The sequence below is a fragment of the Mauremys mutica genome, chromosome 2 (assembly GCF_020497125.1).
Source record: "Mauremys mutica isolate MM-2020 ecotype Southern chromosome 2, ASM2049712v1, whole genome shotgun sequence".
NCBI classification, from domain to species: domain Eukaryota; kingdom Metazoa; phylum Chordata; order Testudines; family Geoemydidae; genus Mauremys; species Mauremys mutica.
Genome location: NC_059073.1, coordinates 62,707,867 through 62,735,451, shown reverse-complemented (window position 1 = coordinate 62,735,451; position 27,585 = coordinate 62,707,867). Strand labels below are relative to the sequence as shown.

Below are 27,585 nucleotides of genomic sequence, written 5' to 3'. Positions count from 1 at the left end.
AGTGGTGAATCAGGGCCAGCATAGTTAGAGAGTGAGCACATAGGAGGCCTATGAATTCAATAGGTTCTGAATGCAGTCCTGTCCAGCTGTCCTTAGTTGCAATGATAATGGGCCAATTAAAGGATAAGAGGTGTGTGAGAGTCTCTAGGGCTTCTGTAAGGACTTGCATGGCAACCAGGAAGAGGCAAAAAGTAATTAAAACTTTATTTAATATATTAGACAATAACTGCTCAATAGACTCTCTCCTTTGTTTGCTTTTCAGTGAGGCTGGTAAAGAGAAGTGTTACATAGTTAGTGACTCAACCAGTTGCAGTGACCACCGTACCAATTGTAATAGAATACTAACAATACATAACTTGCAGGTTCAAGTTGCACAAATCTCTGGGAAATTGTAACATGTTAATGATCTTGCTGCTTTATTGCAACTGGTATCATTTTACACAAGGTTTTACCCTGTAATAAAGATATTTCTTTTGAGAGTTACTGAATAAAAATTTAACTCAATTGTATCCTAAAAAAATATCTGTTTTTACAGACGTGTATAAGTATCACAAACCTAAATGTATATGAAAGATTTGAAACAGGTACCATATAGGGTCTTGAAAGAAAAAAAAGTTTCTTACTAAACATTACAATTCAGACTTGATTCTTATTTCAGAGTTACCTCTGCACAGCACCAAAACATGGAATATTAAACCACTGAAGCTAGTAAGAGTTTTGCCATTGACATAACAGAGTGGAACCAGCCCCCCTCCGCATTTGGGAGCCAGGTGAATACTTTCACCTGAACCAGGTATTTCTAGTTGCTGTGTTTTATGAATGCAATGTATGTACTTTGTGGACTAAGCCTTTCCTTCTTTATCTTACATCTTCCTGTTTGTTGCTTTTCCTGCAACAATCCTTCCCTTCTACCCCCTCAGTATTTAAGTTACATTCATTTATGCTCTCTTGCACTCATTTATGCTGATTTATCAGGATTTAATTTATTCCAGCACCATCATGTCCCCTCTGAATTTGAAACATTGTGTGGATTTCTGATTTACCCTTGTGTAAGTTAGATCAGAATCAGGTTTGACATCTACAGCATCTAGCTACACATGTATAAGATGCTTACTTTGTCTGGAACTCTGCTAGGGAGCTGCATCCACTCTATGCCTCTGGCGTGAATGTCTCCTTGGGCAAAGAAGGCAAAGCAGCATTTATACTGAGTGGCTTTGTTAGTAAGTACATTTTCAAACAGGCATTTATCCTCTGAAAACTCATTCAGAATTTGCCTTAGGAACTGCAAGGTACCAACTGATCCTTTCCCCCTACAAGGTACGGTCTAAATTTCCTGAGCAGCAGAGCCAGGATCAGTTCAGGGATTACAATGTCAGCAGCTGCTGTAGAGGCAAGACAAACAGAAGGGAATGGGGATGTGGCTGCTAGGTCTGTTACTTCGGCCCCTTCTGTTACCCCAGGGAGGGCCTGTGTGCGCTTGTATATTTTTGTAAAAGCGGTTGGAGAATCAGGGTGGTGTAACTCCATCTGTTACACCAGAATTACCATGGAACAGCAGCTGTAGTTTACAAATGCAACTCAGAATATCTGAGAAAGAAATGGCTAGAAAGTCGTTGGCTTTGGGGAGAGCAGCAACTGGCCATAAAGGTTGAAATGAAGTAGTTCTTCAATAATTATATTGACCAAAAGGGTCCCAAAGCAGATAAATAGCTGATGAAAGTAAATTAAACTTCAATTATCTGGAAAACACTTTGGAATGTGGCATTTGTTCCAATCAGTCAACTGGATTAAAACCATGAAGGAGTTTATAAATCAACAATAGAACTCTCAATTTATCCTGGGCAATGGAAAGCAGATGGCCGTGGACAATCAACTGAGGTATGTGACGCAGAGGAATACTGGAAGGATGACAAGAATGGCTGTCAATAAGCTAGATATATACTGCAAAAAAAATTGTGAGTTTTCATTTGAATTGTTAAAGAATTTGCTTTCAACATGCTGGATTCTCTAGTCTACTAAGGTCTCTTAGTGGTGCAGAGTGGACTTAAAAGTGCTGGAAATACCCAGTGGAAAGTTCCCCTGGTATAGGGGAACTCAGCTGGGATGGAAAACTAAAGGAGGCAACTCCACCACCACCAGCCACGTCTCTCTGCACCTCTGGCATACGGGAGGGAGGGAACAAACTGGTCAGGTGTGTTCTAGGCAGTAGGTGTGCACAAGGCAGGGATGTGATGGAGCAGAACCCTCCACCCCCAATCCTTCACTGGCATATTGTCCAAGGAGCTTATACCAGTGGCAGAAGTTAGAGTGGGTCCCCTTCTGCTCTAGTGGGGCTGGGTGGCCAAGGATCAGGGAACTGAAGCCATCTCCCTAGTGCAAACACCTTTAACTATGTCCTACTGCAGTTCTGAGGTAATGGTGAATTGGGGGCAGTTTATTTAAGCCTCCCTTGTGCTCACTTTCTGAATAAGTTTACTAGTGGGAATATTGGCAAAAACAGGGAATTTTAAGCAAGTATTGGAGAATCTGTAGCAAGCAAGCAAGTTTTGAATTGTAAGGGTGAGCATTCTCACTAGAAACCTGGTTAACAGTTATGGTCATCCAGTCAACACTCTGTAGTCTGTGTGTCCAGTCAAAGCTATCCAGCTCAGTTTCCAATACTGGAGACTCAAAATGAACTGCTGACAAAGAAGCCACAGGCCAAACTAAAATGAATAATAAATTGGAGGAAGTTGTGATTTGCCCAAGGGCAATTCATAGTCAGAAAGTTAAAATGTGTGGAATTAATTAATCGGTATGTATTATTCACTCAGTAAAGACAGTGACATTTGAATTGTGATAGGGACTACAGGTCCTAGTCACGTATTGGTCCAATTGTGCTAGGCCCTGTACAAACACTGATAAAAAAGGCAGTCCCTGCCCCAATCAGCTTCAGATGCTCTGGTTGAAACCAAAACATTAAAAAGATACACTAAAGAAAATAAAAAACACAGCAAACTCCAAGAGTACCCTGCTTGGAATTCTTAGTCCAGGCTTCTGTAAGCAGACATGTAAGAAAGGATTTCCTTCTTGTTGGGCTACTCTTGCCACCAATCTATCCTATTAATCCTAGATCCAGAATACCCTTTCAAAACCTGCTCTGAATTGCAACTAGCTGGCTTCTTCCTAGGAAAGTATAGGCTGTGTCAGTGCCAACCTCTTTCTCTCCCCCAGTTGCATTTTTTTTAAATATCAGATGTAGTACCATGGACCACAGGTTGAAAACCACTGTTCTCTGGTAACAACAACCTTTCGTGGACCTCTTAGATGTAGTCTGCAGACTCCAGGGGTCTGCAGACCACAGTTGAAAACCCCTCTGCTAAACAATCTGTTCTACCTTGTATTTAGCTGTGACACTGAGTACATTTCCCAGACCTGAAGAAGAGCTCTGTGTAGCTTAAAAGCTTGTCTGTCACTAATGGAAGTTACTCCACCTTGTCTCTACAAAAGAGTACACCTGCTTGAGCTGGATGGAGATGAGTCTACCTTTAATTCTGCAGGCTGTACAAGTAGGTCTGAGCCAAGTGATAACAGGTATCTGTCCCAAAGGCTTAGAGGGGGTTGGTCAGGATGAACAAAGAACATCAAGGGCCCAAATTCAGAAGCCAAAATCCTCAGGGACACCAGCCAGGAATGGTACAAATGTGGCTTTAAGCCACCTTCTCTCAACCAGGACCCAAGTTAACTAGGGGCTGATTTGGTCCCTGACGTTAGCTAGAGCAACCTGGTGGCTAGGGTTCACTGGAGCACAGTGTGCTTTAGGCTTGCCTCTCCTGGCTCAGTGTGCCCCCATCACTATGAGCCCCAGGATGGGTTCTGTAGCACTTAGGGGAAGGATGGTGCATTGGTTAAAGCCCTAGCCGACAAGCCAGAGAGACCTGGGTTCAATTCTATACTCCACCATAGGTTTTCTGTATCATACTGGGCGAGCCCCTTTGCCTTTCTATGCCTCAGTTCACTATCTGTAAAACAGGGATAGTGGTGGGGTGTTGTGAGGATAGATACATTAAACATGGTGAGGAACTCAAATACTACAGTGATGGGGGTCCTACAAGTACTTAGTGTAGATAGAGCTGGCTCTGTACCAGCCAAAGGCTCCCTCATGCAGCCAGTCCTGGGCTAACCCTTTTGGGCAGCTTTACAGCCCATTTGTGCCAGACCTCTGGCCAGAATGAGGCCTTGATTACCCTGAGCCTGCACTGCATTTAGGACTGAGGGAGGGCTTTTAAGTTGTGCATACACCACTCAGGGTAGACTTGGGCCCTCAGATGGGATTTTCAAAAACCCAGCTCCACTCCTTTTAAAGGCAAGGGGAGCTTTAGCATTGACTTTAGTGGGAGCACAGTTAGACAAACATTGGAAACCTTTGAAAAGCCCACTCATGTGTCTAATTCCTAAACCATCACATAACAGAGGCCAACCTGTGGCCCTGATTCAACAGCATCCATAAGCACACTGCTAACTTTAAATATATACTTAAATAGCTTGTTGACTCAGGGGCTAAGTGGCTACACTTTTTGTTTCATAACTTTCTGGCCTATTTCTCTCCTGGTTGTGGTGGGGCAAAACAGTAAGTAAACACTGGATTTCTTTAACTCTTTTTTTAAAAAAGCACTTGTGTTCCTGAAATAGCTTAAAATTATTTGCTAAGGACCAGATTTGAAAAGGTATTTAGGTCCTGTACACAGGCATGGCTGCCCTGTAGTGTCCCCTGCTGACCAAGCCTGTCTCTGCTGAGGTCTGCCTCACTTTCTCCTTCACTGAGGGCCCCTTAAGAAATCCAGACATTCAAAACACTCTCTTTCTACAGTCCAATTTATTAGGTCCTGTACAAAGTCTTTCAAAATGGACCTCAAACCTACAGTCTTCATCCCAGTTCCAGTTGGTCCTGGACCCTCCTCCCTGAAGGTCTATTATTGCTTTAAAGTTCATTTCTTTTCCTCCACTTCCAAGGTGGACACAGTGCCTCCTACTTGGGAGTCTGTCTTCCTGCTTTTCCAGTACTACTTGCCTGAAGTTTAGTCTTCATCACAGGCCTTCCCCAATGATCTTTTCCTGCTGAAGACACCTTCTTATTCTGTGTAGGTATTTCCCTAGTAGTTGTCTCCTCCCTTTATAAGGCCCAGATCCCATCCCATCCCTTCAGCCCAACTGGGCAACAGGTTATCAGTTCAGGTGCACTGGACTCTGCTCCCTCTTAAAGGGGCCAGTCATCCTGTGATAGTGCCTAACTCCCTTTGATTTCACTAGGAGTTAGATGCTTAAATACCTTAAAAAAATCTGGCGCTAATATACCTCAGTAAACCAGGTTATTGTATCCAATATTGAAATAGTGCTGGGCAAAAATGTAAAGTTATTGGTGTTTGTAGTTATTTAATTAAAAGTGTGTTAAATCTTGAAATGATTCTGAGTTTTATTACACTTTTTTTTCCCCTCGAGGCATAGAGGATGCGAGTAACATGATACTCAGGTGATATAAATTTACAACTCAAACCAAAAAATATTCAAAGTAAATGCCTCTTAAAACACTTCTGAGTTCTTGTGTTAAAAATGTAGTAATCTGAAACTCCCTGAAGGCCAATATAAGAGAATACATAATTAAAGTAATTTGTACATTACTGCTATAGCCTACAGGTTTTCTTTTCTGTGTCTGTCACTGTGTTGATGGATTTGTAGAAACAGAAATATGTCAGTGTCTTGTTTTTTCTTTTATTGTACATAAATGTTTGTTCATACACTGGTTTCTATTTTTACTTTTTCAGTGTGCTATTAACAATCTGGTCATGTTTAGATGCAGTGCTCAGGAATGAAAGTTCTTTCTTTCTAGGGCAGGATTTGTTCCTGCTCTGAAAACTCGTGCACGCTCTCTCTGAATCATAAGTTGGGATGGGAAGACCAAGAAGGATTGCAGAACTCCCATGGCCTGATTTTCAGAGGGGCTGACTACCTGCAGCTCCAACTGACTTCTGCTGGATTTGTGCACTTATGAAAATTGGCCATCAGTTGTGGAGGGGTTTGGAAAAAGACAAAACTGGATTAGTGACAAGTATATCCAGGACTGTGTAAACCCACTGACATCCCTAGTTTGCCCCTCATATAGATGGGAAGTGAGGTAGCTGCAGAGGGAACTGCAGCCCTGAGACTTTGGAAGCAGCCAAGCTTAGCTTGTTTCCACAAGCTGGGCACAGGGACCAGGATTTGACCCTGCGGGTGAATATTACTGTATGCAGGTACATTTTCATTTATTAAAAAAATCTTCCTTTCAACCTTTTTAGTTTATTACATCGACCTAATCAATCACTTTCTAATTAACCCGTCAGATTCCAGTGCACCTTGCCAAAATTGTATTACCCTGTTGAAAGAGTTACAACATGTGGTTATTCAAGTTTCTAATGCTCCCACTTTGATGGAGATGGGAGAAGGAATCACTTTCTGTGAGCCTAAGGGAGCATGTAATGAGAGAGTTGGGAGAGGTGCTTTGTGGGGATTGCTGTAGTAGAAGAGAGAAAAACACAGAGGGGAACAAAATAAAAATGTCACCAGAAACACCATTAGTCCAAGGGAGTTGTGGAGGTTGGCGTTTGCTTTATTTATTTATTGCCACTGGCTATTAAAGTTATTATTTATTTGTATTACAGTAACATCCAAAATTGCTAATTAGGACCAAAGCTCCACTGTGAGACTGGTAGCTACTGTAGAAACATAAATAGACTTTTCCGTGCCCTGAAAAGCTTATGTCTGAGACTATTCACAAGAATCCACCTCCAGGTACCTATAATGCCAGAGTTCAGTGCATGTGCATGGTGGTCCTCTTCTCACATTATCTTGTGTCACAGAGGGCTGTGAGTATGGGTAGGAGGAAGGTTCTGTGCATACCTTCATCCTTCTCTGTGACCATGGTCATTGCTGCTGGCAGAGCAGTTCCTACCCGTTGTTAAGCTCTGCCAGAGAGGCAGCATTCTGGACAGTGCTCTTGTGATAACCTGATGCAATGGCACTAGGTACAAACAGGTGGAAACTTTGATTTCCCTGCTTTTAAAGTGGGAGAATCTTTTATTTGTAATAGTTGTAAAGAGTTTGAGCTTGGCTGAAATGGGGATTCTTGCCACTCTATTTTAGGCTGAGGCCTTCACTCTTTCTTGTGCTTCCACTCCTTTCTCCACACTATTTTCAGTTGAATGTAACAGGATTTGAAACAGTCACCCTGGGTGAAAGGCACGTGAATTAACCCATTAAAGGCAGCCCTCAAGAAGAGCACTTGTATTGAAACCACAAAGCGCGAACTCACCGTAAGCTGGTGAAATATGGCATTCAGTGCTTGTGCTTCTCTCTCACTCTCCGGAACAAGCCGTATTACTTGATCACTGTTGGTAAGAGAACATTGAATTGAAACTTTAAGGACTTGTTTCAAAAACAGGACCCAGAAATAAATCTATCATTTACAGTCCATATTCATTTTGTCTCTTTCTAAATACTGTTAAAATAACAGGTGCATCAGAAATCTGCTTTCAAACTTGACGCTACTTAACTGTGCACTTCCCAAGTCCAAGAAGTACGCTGATTATAGGTGGGGATAGCAGCATCTGTTATTAAGGTTTCCCAACACTTCTCATTATAAGACCCTGTTTTCAGTTGCTTATATCTTTGCCAAACTTAAACCATATGGGCTGAAATTTTCCATAATATGTGTCTGCTTCAGGCTGAATTTTTCTGGAAAACTTTAGCCAAAATGATACAGACATTTCTGAGAACGAAGATAGGGAATAACACACTGTTTTGCTAGTCTTAGCAACATTCTGTCAGCCTTTTCTTTGCAAAGCTCTAGAGCCTCCTTTCTGCACAACAGGGACTTGACATTTGGCCTTTGTGTTACGAATGTGCCTTGTGCCAGCCCCATAAAAATCTGCTCAAATGTGGCCCAGTTGAAAGATTGCAGTTCACAGATGCTCAGTACAGATGTCTTAGATTTTAGCTGGGACTGAGCATGACTTTTCTTGCAGTTGTTGCCCTTGGCTACTGCAGACCAGGCTGGGTCTGGATCTGCGTACCTGAATTGAGAGCAGGGAGACTGTCTCTCTTGTGTTCTAACAACAATCCTGTTCAGCCCAGGTGCATGAAGGAAGCAGCCTGATTAAGGTGCACAGGGGACAAGATCTGGTCCTGCAGGGGTGAATTCTTGGGGAAAAGGAGTAGCCGGGGGAAAGGGGCAAGAGAAACTGGAATAGGAGTTGGTGCAAGGAGGCACAGAGGCAGAGTCTACACAAGTGAGATTAGGACTTACTGTGTGAGGAGACTGAGACTGAGATGAGAGGGGTGAGGAGAATGGGGCTATTCTTTGAATCCTAAAAGCCTTTGCTGTAATATATGGTGTGGTCTGTTTGGGGGAAGTGTGTGATGAGCCTAGCAGTCTCCTGAGCAAGGCTGAGAGCTTCTTAATGAGACTTTGAGCCCTAATCCCTTCATGATCCACTAAGCCAGGAGTGGGCAAACTTTTTGGCCCAAGGGCCACATCTTGGTGTGGAAATTGTATGGTAGGCCATGAATGCCCACAAAATTGGGGGGTCGGGGTGTGGGCAGGGGTGAGGGCCCCTGCTGTGGGTGCGGGCTCTGGGGTGGGGCCAGAAATGAGGAGTTCAGAGTGCGGGAGGGGGCTCCGGGCTGGGGCAGGGGATTGGATTGCAGGGGGTGTGTGTGTGAGTGCTCCGGCTGGGGATGCGGACTCTAGAGTGGGGCTGGGGATGAGCGGTTGGGGGTGCAAGAGGGTACTCCGGACTGGGACTGAGGGAGTTTGGAGGGCAGGAGGGGGATCAGGGCCGGGGCAGGGGTAGGGGCATGAGAGAAGGTCGGGGTGCAGGCTCCGGGCAGTGCTTACCTCAAGCAGCTCCCAGAAGCAGCAGCATGTCCCCCATCCGACTCTTATGTGGTGGCACGGCTAGGTGGCTCTGCGCACTGCCCAGTCCACAGGCACCGCCCCTGCAGCTCCCATTGGCTGTAGTTCCTGGCCTATGGGAGCTGCAGGGGTGGCGCTTAGGGTGGGGATAGCATGTGGAGTCTCCTGGCTGCCCCCACGCGTAGGAGCCAGAGGAGGGACATGCCACTGCTTCCCAGAGCCACGAGGAGCGGGGCAAGCTCCCAACCCCGCTCCCCAGCTCGAGCACTGGAGCAGGGCAAACTCCTCACATGCAGCCCCAGGCCATAGTTTGCCCACCCCTGCACTTACCCTTAATCAGGGGCAGGGTTACTCAGGTAGAACAGGAGTTTAAAAAGCCAGCACCTAAGCAACCGGAAGAGCTAGTGAAGAGGGAAGTTTTGTGAGGGAGTTTAGAGAGGGAGTGTGAGAGCCAGGTTACACCCAACATTCTATAAACTAAGGTCAATAAACACCCCCTCCCTATTGGGAATGGAAGGATGGGCTCCACCTAAACCAAAATGGAACCAGATTGCTGTCATGAAAAATTAAAAAGATCATAGAGGAGTTTTTAAACTAAGACGTGTGGGAAAGGTGACAGGTCCAGAGTAGCACATGGTTTGGACAGAGACACCCCATAGGCAGGGGTGAAAGTGAGCTGGTACAGGCCAGTACGGTGTACCGGTAAGAAGCCTGTACCGGCCTACAAGCTTTAGCTGTCCCTGTCCCTTTTGCCTCCCCCATCGGCGGCCCTACCGGCAGGGTCCATTCCAGCAGGGCCTCCAATGGGGGGAAAGGGGCAGCAATGTCAAAGCGCTGCCATCATTGCCCCTTTTGCCCCCCCCAGCCGCCGATGGGACGGGAGGGCAAAGGGAGCAGCTGCCTCAGGGACAGCGATTTAAAAAGGCCTGGGGCTCCGGCTGCCACTGCTGCCACTGTGGAAGCAGCTGGAGCCCTGGGCCCTTTAAATCGCCACTGGAGCCCTGGAGTGGTGAGGGTCAGGCAGCGTGGATGGGCTGGCTGTTGGACGCTGACCCCCCCCCAGCTCCGCCTCTTGTGCCGGAGGCCCCGCCCCTTCTGGGGGCTGGAGCTGGCCCCGTACCAGTAAGTCTTTGGAGTTACTTTCACCCCTGCCCATAGGGGAGGATCTATGAATGGGGATTCTCTATGTCCTAGTGAAGAGGAGAGGATAGAAATTGATAAAATACAGGTAAGAACTGAAGAGAAACAGTCAAAGGAAAACCAGTCCCATTCAGTTGCATCACATGAAGTCAGGCAACTAAAAAGTGAAAAATTTTGTAAGTGCTTGTATACAAATTCTATGTCAAATACTATGAGAGGTGAACCTGAGTGCATAGTATTGAATGAGGATATTGATATATTAGGCATCATAGAAATTTGGTGGAATGATGATCATCAATGGGACACAGTAATACCAGGATACAAAATAAATAGGAATGACAGAATTGGTCACTGGGAGGAATGGCACAATATGTGAAAGAAAACAGAGTCAAACATAGTAAAAACCTTAAATGAATCAAAGTGTACCATAGAATCTCTATGGATAGAAATTCCCTGGTTGAGTATAGCAGTAAGAATATACTACTGACCACCTGAGCAGAATGGTGATAGTGACCATAGGCGCTGACTTCTGCTCGTGCTGGTAGGTGCTCGGCCCCCCTCTGCCCCGGCCCTGCCCCGACTCCACCTGCCCCAACTCTGCCCCCGCCCCGCCTTCATTCCAACCCCTTCCCCAAAGTCTCTGCCCCCTCCCTGCCCCTATTCCGACTCCTTCCCCAAATCTCTTCCCTGGCCCTGCTTCTTCCCCGCCTCCTCCCCTGAGCGTGCCACATTCCCGCTTTTCCCTCCTCCCTCCAAGAGCTTGTAGCAAGCTCTGGGAGGTAGGTGGAGGAGCGGGGACGTGGCGCACTCAGGGGAGGAGGTGGCAGAGGAGGAGGTGATGGTGAGATGGGGAGGGGAGCTTGGCTGCCAGTGGGTGCAGAGCACCCACTAATTTTTCCCCATGGGTGCTCCAGTCACAGAGCACCCATGGAGTCGGCACCTATGATAGTGACTGTGAAATGCTCAAGGAGATTAGCGAAGCTTTAAAAATAGAAAACTCAATAATAATAGGGGATTTGAACTATCCCCATATTGACTGGGTACATGTCACCTCAGGACGGGATGCAGAGATTACGTTTCTAGACACCATTGATGACTGATTGTTGGAGCAGTTATTCCTTGAACCTACAAGGGGAGAGGCAAGTCTTGATTTAGTCCTAAGTGTAGCACAGGATCTGGTCCAAGAGGTGAATATAGCTGAACTGCACGGTAATAGTTATCGTAATTAAATCTGAAATCCTTGGGGGAGGAGGGGAAGTACCAAAGAAGCCCATTACAGTAGTATTTAATTTCAGAAAGGTGAACTACACAAAAATGAGGAAGCTAGTTAAATGGAAATTAAGAGGAACCGTCACAAGGGTGAAATGCCTGCAAGCTGCATGAAAACTGTTTAAAAACACCATACAAGAGGCTCAAATTATATGTATACCCCAAATAAAAAAGTAAGAGGATCAAAAAAATGCCACCATAGCTAAACATCAGAATAAAAGAGGCAGTTAGAGGGGAAAAAGGCATCCCTTAAAAATTGGAAGTCAAATCCTACTGAGGAAAATAGAAAGGAGCATAAAATTGGGTGGCAAGTCAAGTGTAAAAGTATAATTAGGCTGTCCAAAAAAGAATTTGAAGAGCAACTAGCAAAAGACACAAAAACTAACAGCAAAAGATTTTTGACGTTCATCAGAAGCAGGTAGCCAGCCAAACAATCAGTGGGGCCACTGGATGATCAAGGTGGTAAAGGAGCACTCAAGGAAGACAAGGCCATTGCGGAGAAGCTAAATGAATTATTTTCATGGTCTTCACTGCAGAGGATGTGAAGGAGATTCCCAAACCTGAGCCATTCTTTTTAGGTGATGAATCTGAGGAACTGTCCCAGATTGAGGTGTCAGTAGAGGAGATTTTTGAACAAACTGATAAATTAAACAGTAATAAGTCACCAGGACCAGATGGTATTCACCCAATGGTTCTGAAGGAACGCAAGTATGAAATTGCAGTACTAACAGTGATATGTAACCTCTCTCTTAAATCAGCTTCTGTACCAGATGACTGGCAGATAGCAAATGTGACTCCAACTTTTAAAAAAGGCTGTAGATGTGATCTTGGCAATTACAGGCTGGTAAGCCTAACTTCAGTACCAAGCAAATTGATTGAAACTATAGGAAAGAACAGAATTATCAGAAACATAGATGAACACAATTTGGGGGGGGGGGGAAGAATCGACACGGCATTTGCAAAGGGAAATCATGCCTCGCCAATCTATTAGAATTCTTTGATGGAGTCAACAAACATATGGACAGGGGTGATACAGTGGATATAGTGTACTTGGACTTTCATAAAGCCTTTGATAAGGTCCCTCACCAAAGGTTCCTAAGCAAAGTAAGCAGTCATGAGATAAGAGGGAAGGCCCTCTTATGTGATTATTTTTTCCAGTGTGGATTACTTTTCACTTATCAACACTGAATTTCATTTGCCATTTTGTTGTCCAGTCGCCCAGTTTTGTGAGATCCCTTTGTAACTCTTTGAAATCTGCTTTGGACTTAACTATCTTGAGTAATTTTGTATCATCTGCAAACTTTGGCACTTCACTGTTTTCTCCTTTTTCTAGATCATTTACGAATATATTGAACAGCACTGTTCCTAGTGCAGATCTCTGGGAGACACCACTATTTACCCATCTCCATTCTGAAAATTGATAATTTATTCCTACTCTTTGTTTTCTGTCTTATAACCGGTAACTGATTCACGAGAGGATCTCTGACTGCCAGATGCTGGGACTGGACGACAGGGGATGGATCACTTGAAAATTGGATCACCAGCAACCACACACTGCACCATAGTAACTCTAACTCAGGAACCAATCCATGCAACAAACCTCGATGCCAACCCTGCCCACATATTTACACCAGCGACACCATCACAGGAGCTAACCAGATCAGCCACAACATCACCGGTTCATTCACTTGCACGTCCATCAATGTAATATATGCCATCATGTCTCAGCAATGCCCCTCTGCTATGTACATTGGCCAAACTGGACAATCCCTACGTAAAAGGATAAATGGACACAAGTCAGATATTAGGAATGGCAATATATAAAAACCTGTAGGAGAACACTTCAACCTCCCTGGACACACAATAGCAGATTTAAAGGTAGCAATCCTGCAGCAAAAAAACTTCAGGACCAGACTCCAAAGAGAAACTGCTGAACTTCAGTTCATTTGCAAATTTGACACCATCAGCTCAGGATTAAACAAAGACTGTGAATGGCTAGCCAACTACAAAAGCAGTTTCTCCTCCCTTGGTGTTCACACCTCAACTGCTAGAAGAGGGCATCATCCTCCCTGATTGAACTAACCTCGTTATCTCTAGACTGATTCTTGCCCGCATATTTATACTTGCCTCTCGAAATTTCCACCACATGCGTCTGACGAAGTGGGTATTCACCCACGAAAGCTTATGCTCCAATACTTCTGTTAGTCTATAAGGTTCCACAGGACTCTGTCGCTTTTTTGAAAATTGTCATGTTCTGTTCATTCCCTTTGAAGTACCTGGCATTGGCCACTGTTGTAAGGCAGGACAGTGGGCTAGATGGACCACTGGTATGACTCAGTATGGCTGTTCTTATGGGTTTTTTTTCTATTACTTCTGCATTTATCCCCTCACCTTGTTTTTTTCCTGAGGCGTTCCAGGATCATGTCTGCTTCCTTATTGTCCAGGAAGATTACGCATCAGAGTAGCCTTTGCTGAGGGGCATTGTGGTTCCAAAGTAGATGTGAACCCAGATGCCTAACTGAAGTCTCTGGAGCCTCCCAGAATAGCGTATTCAGTTGGTCTTAGATGGGTCACCAGATAGCGAGTGCTGCCTTCCGAGCATGCTCCCAACTTCTGCCCAGCTCAATTGTCGGGGACCAACTTAGATTTCTAAATGTGATGTACTGTCCCTAGAATACTGGGCAGGCTTGTCCCTGCTACAGGACTGCTTTATCTGTATCTGTGCAAATAGTTATTTAACAGAAAAGGTGCCAGTCAAATATGTGGAGAGTGCCTGGGTTCCATAGGACCAATAAGTGGTGGTGGTGTGCAGTGCAAATGGCTTTCTCTAGCTGCTCTTTACACCATCTCTTACCAGACCCCTCTTCCTTTGCGAATGACTCTTCCTCCTTTTGTCTCTTCTCTCCCTTCACCATCTGGTCCTTTCAGTTTGTCTCTATCTCCTTGTTTCTCTTTCCACCCTTTCATTTTGGCAACATCCCTGCTGAGCATTCCTTGTACTGCGGACCCAAGCCCTGACATCCTTATTCAGGCAAAACCCCAGTGACTTCAAAGGGTTTGGCCCATAGTTCCACTAGTGCCAGTACTATTTAAAAAAATGAACCTGGCTCAGTTTCACTCTGCTTCTCTTGACACCACTGGCTCAGTGCTGTGTGCTGGAATAGCAAAGGGATAATCTTATTTAGGGGTTCTCCTGCTTGACAGTGCTAAAAATTGGGAGGAAGAGGTGGCAGGGATTTGGGAAAATTACCCAAAGTTTAACTGTCCAGACAGATAAGAGAGAAGGATATTTTACAAAGGGATATGAACCTCAGAGTACTAGGAAGGCTGCACTGTATTAAGGGAAATATCTTTCCCAGCTTCACTTATTGTATTGCACTAATTCTCTTTGGTATCACTCACTTCTTTCTAAATATCAAATAGCTATTTAAAAGAGTACTGGACAGACAGGCCTACTGTGTACACAGGACAGATACTGTAGGACTGAGCTGCTTAAAGGTTATGTGCAGAGACTAACTAAAATCTCCACTGGCTGAATGTAAATTAAATAATAAACATTTATCGCTAGTTTCTGCAAGTACTGGGGAGAGGCAGAACATATGGAACAACAATTTCAAATGTAAAATAGTTAAACCTGGATTCAGTAGTCGTTACAACTCAGAGTGAACTGATATTATTTAGGTGTGGTTTTCTTTTTCTTTTAACGGACTAACATGTAGTCTAATCTGTCTTTTGGATCTGGCTCAGTTGCTATGTCATGCCCGACTTGATTAAAGACCTGCCAGAGAAGGGAAAATGTCAATGGTAACATGGCTGGTTGTGACAGATTAATTGTTTGATACATTGCTGGAAAATTGCTGTGACCAGGGCTTCTCCTAGAGTGTGCAAAGAAAGCACTTTGGCGTACTTCATACTGTCAGGTTTTTATGAAATGATGGATAATTCAACCTAGCAATCCAGTTTCATTTTTGTGAATGTAAGATGCAAAGTGACAATGAATTCCTGAAAACAGTATTTTAATACCAGCTTTTATAGCCAATTCAAAAGGCTCAGTAATTCTCAAGAAGCATTCCAGCATTGTCCTTCTGCAAAAGAGCACAGGTATCAGACTCTGCAGTGCACCTAATACCTACCCGTCTGTAGTGGGGTAACGACTCACCAGCACAGCGCCTCCTGCTGGTCATCCTGGGAATTAGCTCTTTTAGCCCAGAGCACCCTCTACAGGCCAGTGTCTTGCCTGCCGCTGGCTCCCATGTCCCTCCCAGACCACAGTGCCCCTCTCTCAGGATTCTGCCCTCTGGGTCCCCCCATCCAAGGGAACCCCCAACCCTCTATCCCCACCTTGCCTCAGTGGCTACTGCCAGTCACCATCTAGCCCCTGCTTCCTGGGGCAGACTGCAGTCTATAAACCACTCATCATCAGCAAGGAAGGTTGGACCAGCTGCCTCTGCCTATATCTGGGCTGCCCCTCTGCAGCCCTAGTACCTTTCTGTGGGCCCTTAACTCGGCCTGCAGCCTGGGGCTTTGCCAGGCTGGAGCTCCCCAGCTGTCTCTTCCCTTCTCCAGCACTGCTCCACCCTAGGTACCCTCCTCAGCTTCCCAGGCAGCCAGGTCCTTCTCTCTCAAGGAAGCTAGAGAGGGTGTTTTCTGCTGCTTCTGGTCCACAGCCCTCTTATAAGGGCCAGGTGGGCCCGGATTAAGCTGACCACAGCTGTGGCTGCTTTCCCAATTAACATAGCTTTCCCTGCTGCCACCCTCTCCAGCGCTGCTTTATCCCCTTCAGGCAGGAGCAGGGTGATCACCCCTCTACACCATCAAAGAAAGCAGTCCTGAGGTTGATTTTTGGCTCCAGATCCTTTGTAGGATCAACAAATCAAAATGTTCTATTAAATACTTTCTATGCAATCACCCTTACTATAACATAATGCATTTAATGTGGGGATTCAAAAGTCTACCATGTATACCAGCCAGACACTAAATCTATCAGCCATAGGTTGATGTGGGAGATATATGGTGGATCTATCAATAAGCTTCATAGTCAATGCCATGGTGAGATTCCCAGCACGTACCTCTAGTTGCTGAGAAGAGGGAGGTGTTCAGGGATGATAATCTGAGTGTGATCTCTGGACTCTACTACAGAGCTCCATCTTTCATATTGACCTCTGGAGAGAGGATGTCTGATAATATGAAAATCCTTTCCCTAGTCTGGCTGTTGGAAGAGAGAAACATCTGTTTTTTACTTCTTTGCCCTCCTGGCTGCTCTCAATCCCCTGCCTTTCTGGGGGGGGGGGGGGGGGGGGAAAGGAAGCTCCTCTCCCCTATGAATAGTTCCAGTGTTGACCTTAGATTTCCCAAGCAACAATAGACAGAAATTGATACGATTCTGGTCAGTTTCACGGCTGCACAAGAGCTTCAGATGAGTGAAACTGAACAGAGTGGTGTTCATTACATATTTGAAAAGTCTATGAACAAAAGAGATGCTGGAACTGTCTGCCGATTCAGGAAGTTGGCAATCCATTGATTTATGCTGCAAGGTTATCTCTCGGAGGTAGCCGTGTTAGTCTTTATCCACAAAAACAACAAGGAGTCCGGTGGCACCTTAAAGACCGGATTTATTTGGGCATAAGCTTTTGTGGGTAAAAAACCTCAGCATCTGAAGAAGTGAGGTTTTTTACCCACGAAAGCTTATGCCCAAATAAATCTGTTAGTCTGTAACATGCCACCGGACTCCTTGTTGTTTTTAAGGTTAACTCTGCAAGCATAAGGGCTAGAAACGTCTTTTTTTAAACAAACAAACAAACAAACAAACTTATATTTTGCAGAAATTGATGGTTTAGGACCTTACACTTACCAGGACAAGTTGTCCATTTACCAGTGGGGAACAGGCGAGTGGAATTTTCAAACTATGATTTAATGGGCTGAATTGAACTTGTGTAAACACAACTGAAGGCATTTGCATACCCTTCTAAGCAAACAGCAATACATTAAATGAACTGACTAGAAGAGACTGGTGGATGAGGAGCAGAATCCAGGCCTTTGGCTTCCCTGGAGAGTGCTCTGCTACTGAGCAAAATGAATAGCTGTTAGCTGATGCCAGCTCTAAACACCTTTTTTTTTCCCCCCCCCTCTCTAAGAACAGTATAGAAAACGATGCTCTGCTTTTGGACTATGTGGGATGTGCTCTGTATAGCAAATGTCTGCAAAGGCAGATATTTTCTTTCCCCATGAAGTGAGAGCAGTGGCGGCTCCAGGCCCCAGCACGCCAAGCGCGTGCTTGGGGTGGCAAGCCACGGGGGGAGCTCTGCTGGCGCCGTGAGGGCGGCAGGCAGGCTGCCTCCAGCGGTTTCCCTGCGGAGGGGCTCCTGGTCCCACGGGTTCGGTGGACCTCCTGCAGGCGTGCTTGCGGGAGGTCTGCCGAAGCCACGGGACCAGCAGACCCTCCGCAGGCAAACTGCTGGAGGCAGCCTGCCTGCCGTGCTTGGGGCGGCAAAATCCCTAGAGCCGCCCCTGAGTGAGAGTAGAGTTATGTTGACCACTGGTTGCTCTTCTTTGAACAGACCAGGCAGATTCAGTGAAATAATACTGCATAATATACACACATGTGAAGCTTTTCTGCTGGAGAGACAGGACATTAACTTCATTTATGTCATTTCCACATTTCCTGGAGGAAAAATCTTTTTGTTGTTTTTTCTGTCTAGTGCCAACTCTGATCAGAGCCCCCTGCAAAACATATTTACACAGCATTACCAGTACAGTTCTTTAGATCTGGTTTGAGGGACAGCATGTTATGAATCAAAAGCCTAAGGAGATATTCTAAATGAAAATAAAATCCTACTTAAAAGTATTTGTTCCTAATTGGAGAATGAAGAATGATAGCTTTGAAATTATTTGGTTCTTACAAAACTACTACACACAACTGGTTGTGCAAGACAGGAGGTGCAAGATTGAAAGATGCATATGAAAAAATATTTACACTATGGGAGTCTCTAAGGGAATATACAGGATTCAGCTGTGATAAAATGACCAGTTGCTTCATTCCTTTTCTCCCTGTACTAAACACTTTTGCTTGACAAAATCCTAAGAAAAATTGTCTGCTATGGAATTACTTTGTATCTTTCAGTTATTGGCACAAAGAGTTTCAGAAATAGATTAGGTATTAAAATTAAGTACTCTATATAACACTGTAGGAGTACTCTTTTTTTTAATCTTAATTTAATTTTAGCCCAAGGCCAGTGCTTGGAAAAGGTTACTGGTACTAAAATTATTGGTACTGGTTCACCAAAGTTTTTTCTAGCCCCAGCAGGTTATGAAATAGGGCCTTTAAAGTGTGCGTATCATCTAATTTAACACAATTCATGCAGTATTTTTGCTCAGCTATGTATTATCAACTGTATAAAGATTCAGAAGTGTTAGAGTAGTACTGTCTTCTATACCTTTGTTTCCCAAATCCTGGGTCAGCCATACACTAGTTCAGCCCCCCGGCATGAGTTAGAAAAGCTTGTAGACTGCTCTATATTATGCTGATTGACAATGTCCCCAAGGAACAGTTATGGGAGCCAGGTATTGCAAGGGTGCCTGGCTGCTCTAGCCTACCCTTTTTCTCCTGGGTAGGTCCCTTTATGCTCCTTGCAGGGAAAAGTGTGTTTCATAGCAGCGTCTCTATATCATTGGAGATTTCCCCATGAGGTGATTCTTCCATGACAATAAGAACAGGAGTACTTGTGGCACCTTAGAGACTAACCAATTTATTTGATCATAAGCTTTTGTGGGCTACAGCCCACTTCATCGGATGCATAGAATGGAACATATAGTAAGAAGATATATATACATACAGAGAACATGAAAAAGTGGAAGTAGCCATACCAACTGTAAGAGGCTAATTATTATGATGAGCTATTATCAGCAGGAGAAAAAAAACTTTTGTAGTGATAATCAAGATGGCCTATTTTAGACAGTTGACAAGAAGGTGTGAGGATACTTAACATGGGGAAATAGCTTCAATATGTGTAATGACTATATGCTCCATTCTGTGCATCTGATGAAGTGGGCAGAAGCCCACAAAAGCTCATGCTCAAATAAATTGGTTAGTCTCTAAGGTGCCACAAGTACTCCTGTTCTTTTTGCAGATACAGACTAACATGGCTGCTACTCTGAAACCTTCCATGACAATCTATCTTGGCACTTGGGCAGCTTTATCCCTACAGTGTGAGACAAAGTGGCTGCAGCACAGCTAAAGCTTTGGGACAATATTTATACCTCCACTGTGGTTACTTCTTACAGCTAAGGACCAGTCTGACATTACGAGGAGTTACTGTATCTGTGTTCAAGTTATGCCAAGCTACTCTGTGGGATTGAATGTGAGATGCTGAAGGCTTCTGGATTGAGAATTGTGTGTGAAGGGCTGGCTTTGGGCTTGTTCTCATTGGCCAGCTAATTGTGAATAGGTAGACAGGTGTGTAGAATGATAATTACCCTATGAGTTACAGCTGCGGCTGTGTGGGTTTAATTAACTAATTAGCAATTGTGATTGCTTATCATGTTGTATATAAGAGCATGCTGGGAATGAATAAAGATGGCTGCATACACACACACTCTCTCTCTGCTTGGACTTCGTTCCTACTCTTGCGATGCAACAAATGGTGACCCCGATGTGATACAGACTTACAGTGCAGTGAACTAGTCAGAACAAGCTGGATCATCATTGAAATAAAACACAGTGAGAGAAGTACAGCTGTGGATGCTTCTCTTTTGAAGGTAATCATCAAAAATGAATTTAAGGAGCGTTACTCGCTGAATCCAGAGTATATAACTGATGTTGTGTATGAAAAACCTTATATCACTATTGAACTGAAACAAAATGTTTCCCAGAAGTCTGCCAAGAGTGTGGATATATCTGACGTGGCTTACTACTTTGAAAAAGATGTCAAAGGTGACTCACACTACAGATAAACATCAGTGAAGAACCTCTAAAATTTGATCAAGCTCTAATCTACTATGTTGATGAAAAGCCCCCAGAGTTTTCCATGAAACGTCTGACTGCTGGTATTATTGCAGTCATTGTAGTGGTGGTACTAGCAATTGTTGCTGGAATTATTGTACTGGTTATCACTAGGAGAAGGAGAGGAAAGTATGAGAAGGCTGAGGCAAAGGAAATGAATGAAATGCAAAAAGAACTAAACCCATAACTGAAGTCACTAGAAGACAAATCGTGAACTATCAAGAAGGCAAACAGAACTAAAACAAGATAAGTACTAGTACCACTGTTGCCAATCTTGAATGAAGATAGTGTTGGTGGCCTGAATTGATAAAAAGAAAAAGAAGGACGTGCCTGAAGTCCCAGCGTTGAGCGGCCGGAGGAGAGAGAGAGAGAGAGAGAGAGAGAGAGAAAAAAAAAAAAACGCACGGCGTCCGAGCGAGCAGCTGAGAGCTGCAGGGCGTCCGAGAGAGGAGGCGTGCCTGACAAGCAGCTGGGAGCCGCAGGGAATCCGAACGAGCGGCTGGGAAGCCGCGGGACGTTCGAATCAGGGAGACGTACCTGACAAACGGCTGGGAGCCGCAGGGTGTCCAAGTGAGCGGCTGGGAAGCCGCGGGGCGTCCGAAGAAAGGAGGCGTACCTGACAAGTGGCTGGGAGCCGCAGGGTGTTCGAGTAAGCGGCTGGGAGCCGCAGGGCATCTGACAAGGGAGGCACACTCGAACCAAGAAGTGAACAGCTAATATGGGAACTGCTGCGTCAGCAGATTTGATACGCATTACGGAGCGGTGGGGAGAAAAGTTCCCCTCTGATGCGTTATCCCGCCTGTTGCGGTGGGGACGAAGAGGGGGACTTTCCGTTCAATCAAGTAGTAATACTGTTTGGGAGCGGTTGGGCTGTGAGCTCTGGAAATCAGTGGCTCAGGGCGATAAGAAGGTTTTCTCCCTGAGTCCAGTATGGCTCACCGCGCAGAGACGATTGAAGGAGCAGTTCTTACAGCAAAAGGTAATGGTGGAAGCTTATCAAAGAGATGCAAGTTCACAGGACCAGCTGATTAGTGAATTAAAATCTACAAAGAAACGGCTGGATTTGGAAGTGAAAGAATTAAAACGGGAGTTACTGAAACTTCGAAGTGAAAAGCAGTCCATTGATGTTGAATGCTCAAGACTTCAGAAGGAAGTATCCCAGGTTCACCAGCAGATAGTGGAGTTAGAAAGCCACCTCCAGTCAGTGCAAAAAGAACGGGATGCACAAATCGCTGATGGAGGAAATAACCAGGTTTCCCATGAACGGATTCAAGCTTTGGAGATAGAGCTGCAGGCTGTTAGCCACAGTAAGATGATGTCAGAGAAAGAGCTGCAAGAAGTAATTTCACTTACCAGCCAGGAGCTTCGAGAATCTAGGAGAAAGATAAAACTTTTGGAAAGAAGTTGGCCCTCGAACTGGAACATGAACGGGGGAAGCTCACTGGTTTTGGTCAGTCTAACATTGCTTTGCGAGAGCACAGCACCATCCTCGAAACAGTACTAGCAGAGAGAGAGGCAGACCTGGTGCAGCTGAATCTCCGGGTTCAAGCAGTCTTAAATATTCAAGCTTTACAGACTGCCTTCGAAAGAGAAAAGTCAAACGTTAATAACCTTCAAAAGCAGGTTGCGGCAGCCAAAGTAGATGCAGCACATAACCGTCGTCATTATAGAGCTGCGGTTCTTGAGCTGAGTGAAATTAAGAAGGAGCTACAAGCCAAAGAACTACTTGTCCAAACCCTTCAGGCTGAAGTAGACAAACTACACGCTATTATTGAATGTGCTCATGCCTCTTTTAAGGCGCTCCTTTTAAGACAAAAAGGGGGGATTTGCAGTGAGCGGGCAGACGCCTTGGATAAGACGCCTGCCGCTCGGTTGCTGCAAGCTCTTAATTGGTTACATCTTGGTAAAAACAGCCAGGTGCCCCCCGCGATTAAACATGTCAGCGGGATGACTGGGGAAGAGCAGGGTGCGGCCCCCCGACCCTCGGTCAAATGGTTTGATTATCAGCAGCAAATATGGAAAGGACCAGTTGACTTGCTAACGTGGGGCAGGGGTTATGTGTGTGTTGCCACTGATGCGGGTCCCAGGTGGATGCCAGCGAGGTGGGTCCGGCCTTGGTTGCGTCCTCCGGAGTGACGACAGGCAGATGCGGAGGAGCCTCACGAGACGCGCTCAGATGTCGCGAAACCAGAGCCCCCGGAGGAGAGCTGTTTGTTAGCTCTGCCAGGACTTTTTCTGTCTGATCCTCCATGAATGAATTACTCACTTGAGATGATTTTTTGTGTTTGAAAGAAAATCTGTGTGGTACCATGCAATTATTATTTAGAACTAAGATTTATGTTTTATGTTCCTTGTTATGTTTTGTGTTGTCTGTTTTCTGGCCAGAATTGTTGTTGTATTGTCATGTGGTTTGATGTTTTTTCCTTAAGACCCCCCACCACCCTCAGTGTCAGTTTGATCACCTGACAGCTGAGGGATGAGTCAAAAAAAAAAAAAAAAAAAAAAAAAAGGGGGGGGGGCCTGCAGAGGTTACATCATTTGTTTATTGTGTTTTGTTTTGTTCGTTTGATGTTTTTGAAATTATATGTTAAGGATTGAATGGTCATATAGGTTGATCTTATAAAGTTTTGTTTATGATAGGTTATAATGTTATGCTGTTATGAGTTGCAAATGTTTAATAACATAATATTTGATTAAGATAGATTGTGGTGTTATGCTGTTATAAGTTGAAAATGTTTGGTGAATGTTTTTATCTTGTTTTCCTTTTCCCTTTTCTTTTGATTGTAAATAAAGGGGGGAGATGTGGGATTGAATGTGAGATGCTGAAGGCTTCTGGATTGAGAATTGTGTGTGAAGGGCTGGCTTTGGGCTTGTTCTCATTGGCCAGCTAATTGTGAATAGGTAGACAGGTGTGTAGAATGATAATTACCCTATGAGTTACAGCTGCGGCTGTGTGGGTTTAATTAACTAATTAGCAATTGTGATTGCTTATCATGTTGTATATAAGAGCATGCTGGGAATGAATAAAGATGGCTGCATACACACACACTCTCTCTCTGCTTGGACTTCGTTCCTACTCTTGCGATGCAACACTACTCCAGTTAAGTGGAGCAGATATTGGCCTTTAACTTCCCCCACTTCTAATTCAGTATTTTCTGTACTCCACTTAATAAGGTCAGTGTAGTGCCCTTGTTAAGTGGCATGAGCAATGACTTATAATGTTGGTAGGGCAGGAGGACTAACCCTTTCTGACCCTTTTTGGGTAGTTTCCCAATAGGGGCAGATGCTGTCCCAAATAAAGATGAGACAGTGAGCGGTGTTGTCTTGGTAACAGCGTGTATACTCTCTGTTTGTGATGTAAGTTATTTATAAAGGGAGCAAAACTTATTTTTATCTTGCTACAAAGACCTCACTCATCCATAATTTTGAATGAAAATTATTTGCTTGGCTGGCATGTGGGAGGAATGCTGAGGAGGCAAAGATGTGATTGCGTGATGTTTATTAACGTAGCAGAGATGACTTCTCTGCAACGTGAATGTGTATGCCAGTTGCCCAGCATTTCCCAGTTGCTATGTGTGCATGGAGGAGCGTGCCAGATTAGTGCAGCTGGAAACAGGACAGAGGAGTTGGAAACATCAGGGCCCAGATATGCCCTGCCTTCCTCTTTGAACATGTGTCTGTGGCTGTGTGTAAAGCAGCAAGCAGTCCCTTAAAGGCCAACTCTCCCTTCTCCTGCATTAGGTTGTCCCAATAAAGCTAGTCACAGGAGCTGCTTACATGTATGTGGTGGTGAGGGGTTCAGCCTGCCAGCCCAACCTACTCTCTTTTTGTGGCATTCAGACCAACCTTGTGTTGGGTTGCCAACTTTCTACTTGCACAAAACCGAACACTCTTGCCCCGCCCCTACCCCACCTCTCCTCTGAGGCCATGCCCCTACCCCATCCCTGCCCCTGTTCACTCCATTCCCCCTCCCTCTGTCGCTCGCTCTCTCCACCCTCACTCACTTGCTTATTTTCACTGGGCTGGCTCAGGGAGTTGGGGTGAGGGAAGGGGTGAGGACTCCAGCTGGGGGTGCGGGCTCCAGAGTGGGGCCAGAAATAAGGGGTTCAGAGTGTGGGAGAGGGCTCTGGACTGAGGCAGGTGGTTGGGATGCGGGAGGGGGGTGAGGGTCTGGCTGGGGGTGCTGACTCTGGGGTGGGGCTGGGGAAGAGGGGTTTGAGGTGTAGGACGGTGCTCCAGACTGGGGGTAGTGGTAGAGATGTGGGGTTTGGAGGGTGGGAGGGGGATCAGGGCTGGGGGCAGGGAGTTGGAGCACAGGAGGGGGTTGGGGTGCACACTCTGGGTGGCGCTTACCTCAAGCAGCTCCCAGAAGCAGCAGCATGTCCCCCCTCTGGCTCCTACACAGAGGTGAGGCCAGGTGGCTGTGCGTGCTGCCCTATCTGCAGGCGCCGCCCCTGCAGCTCTCATAGGCCACAGTTCCCGGCCAATGGGAGCTGCAGAACCAGTGCTTCAGGACTTTGCATAGGAAGGAGGAGGGGGTCCAGCTCCAAGATAGAGTTTAGGAGTCACCTGGGCAAGTCACATGTCCATGCATGACTCAAAGTTTTTACAGGTAGCATCCACTGTTTACATGCTACCTTGAATGTCCTCAAGTAGACTTCTTCTGTGGAGTGGAGCATTCCAAGATCCATTGTCCTTTAAGTGTTTCTTGATTAGGTACTCAATTTAGGAACTGACCAAATGCTCTGCTAAGGTTATTTAGAAATCAAGCCAGTACACAGCCAACATTCATAACATTCATAACTTTGAATAATGATACATGCATACAAATAGGATTAATACATTCAGTAGATCATAACCTTTATGGAAATATGTTACATGGCATATGTAGCTTAAAACACATTCTAAGCATATTTCCATAAAGCCTTATGGGAGGTACCATCACAGCATGCATGGTAGGATTTTCTATTATGTTTCTTTTCTTGACTAATCCTTGGAATGCTGTGTGCGTGTGCACAGTAGACCTTGCTGTTCACTTCAAAGGTGCTACAAATATTGGTGGGGTGCTGTGGAGGACTTTAGCTCATTCTTTAAGCTTGTAAGGACTTCAGACTTTCTGGCAAGACTTAGGTCATGTCTACAGTGGGGTTATTTGTTGCTGAAAGAGCTACATTGATGTAACCGCACCAGGGCAAATTGTGGCTTGTACCAGTGCAGTTCACCTTGGTTTGAAACATCAGGGCCAGGTTTGCCACTGCCTCTTGGTAAAATGCTATAGAAATGTAAATGTTACCTGCTTTTGCTGTCGCCACAAAAAAAGAGGCAGAGGAGCGTTTTTTGCTGTAACATAATCTCTCCTTCTACAGTTTTCAGTAGTATTACACTGGTGTAAAAGTGGACTTGGGCAGTGGTGATTCACAGCCATTGCTCAGTTAGGCCCCACAATGCCTTTAAGAAGAAGGCAAATATCAGGGCTCCTATACTGTATGTAGGGAAAATGAGGCTCTGCTGGATTAGTGTTTCAAACTGGCCACCTAAAAAATATGACTACTTTGGAGCCTTAACTTTCTTGTCAATTTTGCCTGTAGTAAAATGAAGTTACCACCCTGCCCTACGGCCATCTTGGCTTTCTTAGTATATTTCCTTGGGACCTAAAATCAAGCCAAATCTGTTGACAGAATATAACTTAGTACACTTAATATTGTATAAAACAATCACATTTATATTTATCTGACAAATATATAATGATGTAAGGAGAGTTTATATTAAGGGATTAATTATATTTTTTGCAAAGATTTATAATCACTTATTCCAAACACTTTAAGATTGTCCACCTCTTGAGCTCAGTTCTCATAAACGAATCTTCAGAGGTTATAAAGAAGTTGCACAAAATTACTTTGGATTGTTTTCCTGAAGCATAATCCATATAATGAATAGGAGTACTCGTGGCACCTTAGAGACTAACAAATTTATTTGAGCATAAGCTTTCGTGGGCTACAGCATATACATATATTTGTATATATATCTCCTTACTATATGTTCCAGTCTATGCATCTGATGAAGTGGGCTGTAGCCCACGAAAGCTTATGCTCAAATAAATTTGTTAGTCTCTAAGGTGCCACAAGTACTCCTGTTCTTTTTATGGATACAGACTAACATGGCTGCTACTCTGAATCCATGTAATGTTATACATCCTCTGAAGCTTCATGTACGCAAAGTGATCTCAAGAGGTGGAAGAGGGCCTACAGTTTTGACAGCTCATTAGAAAACTTTTGAATGCTGTGCTTCTTTTCTACTGGGTGTTCTAGATGCGTACAGCCTGGAAATTGATATTTTCCAGGTATCATGGGTTGCCAGTAGTTTTGAAAGTATTAAAAAGGAGATAGGTGTCTCCTGCCTTACAACATTTCAGGTACAGAGTTCTGTTGTTTGGTTCCTTCATTGCTCCCGTAAGATAAAATTTAAAAGCATTCTTTTCTAAATGGAAATTGAAATTCTCCTGTAATCCCATCACTCTAGGAGTTGGGGCTTCAAGAAAAACATAAAATATTGCTAAACATGATAAAATTGAAAGAGTTGCCATTGCCAATTACCCATGTAATTGATTTACCGTAGTATGTTTCTTTAAAAGGTGCCTACATTAAAAAGTATCTTAAATTCTAATCAGGTAAGGTACTTATGATATGTTCTATGAGACCAAGCTGTATAATACATGAGTTCTGGGGCCAAAATGTTTTTTTAAGTATTGGCGGTTTGTACAAAAATCTTGGTTTATAGAGGATGAGCTATGTTGCCTTCAATTTATATGATGCAAGGTTTTTGTATGAACTGCAAACATCTGAAGATGGGACCTTTTTAGTCTGAAAATTTGTAAATTATGTGCCACTACCCTACTATAGTATAAAATGTATCTGCCTTGCTCACTTTTCCTCAAGGACCAGTTGGCTCCCAACATCTGTGTCTTTCAAAAACACCATTGGTCAGATTCTGATACCCTTTCTCACACTGGACAATAGCTTAATTTGTGTTGTTTTTGCATACACAGAGCGCATACACCCTTAAATCTTAATTACTTTTCTTTTAGAGCAAAAATAAAATCTCCATAAGAACATAAAGGGTCCCTGTTAACTCAGAAGGGGTTGTATTAAACTCAACCCAAAATAGCTGACTGTCTCTGCAGATAGCGGTGTCCTTAGAGCAGTGATTCCCAAACTTGTTCTGCCCCTTGTGCAGAGAAAGCCCGTGGCGG

At 44.5% G+C, this 27,585-nt stretch overlaps 1 protein-coding gene across 1 annotated transcript in view; it reads right to left on the bottom strand.

The window, feature by feature from the left end:
* CPA6 (carboxypeptidase A6) overlaps positions 1 to 27,585 on the bottom strand; it is a 117,846-nt gene that overhangs the window by 50,610 nt on the left and 39,651 nt on the right. The window contains exon 2 of the mRNA XM_045003053.1: positions 7,328 to 7,403. Coding sequence (XP_044858988.1) covers positions 7,328 to 7,403 — 76 coding nt within the window. The remainder of the gene's footprint in view (positions 1 to 7,327; positions 7,404 to 27,585) is intronic.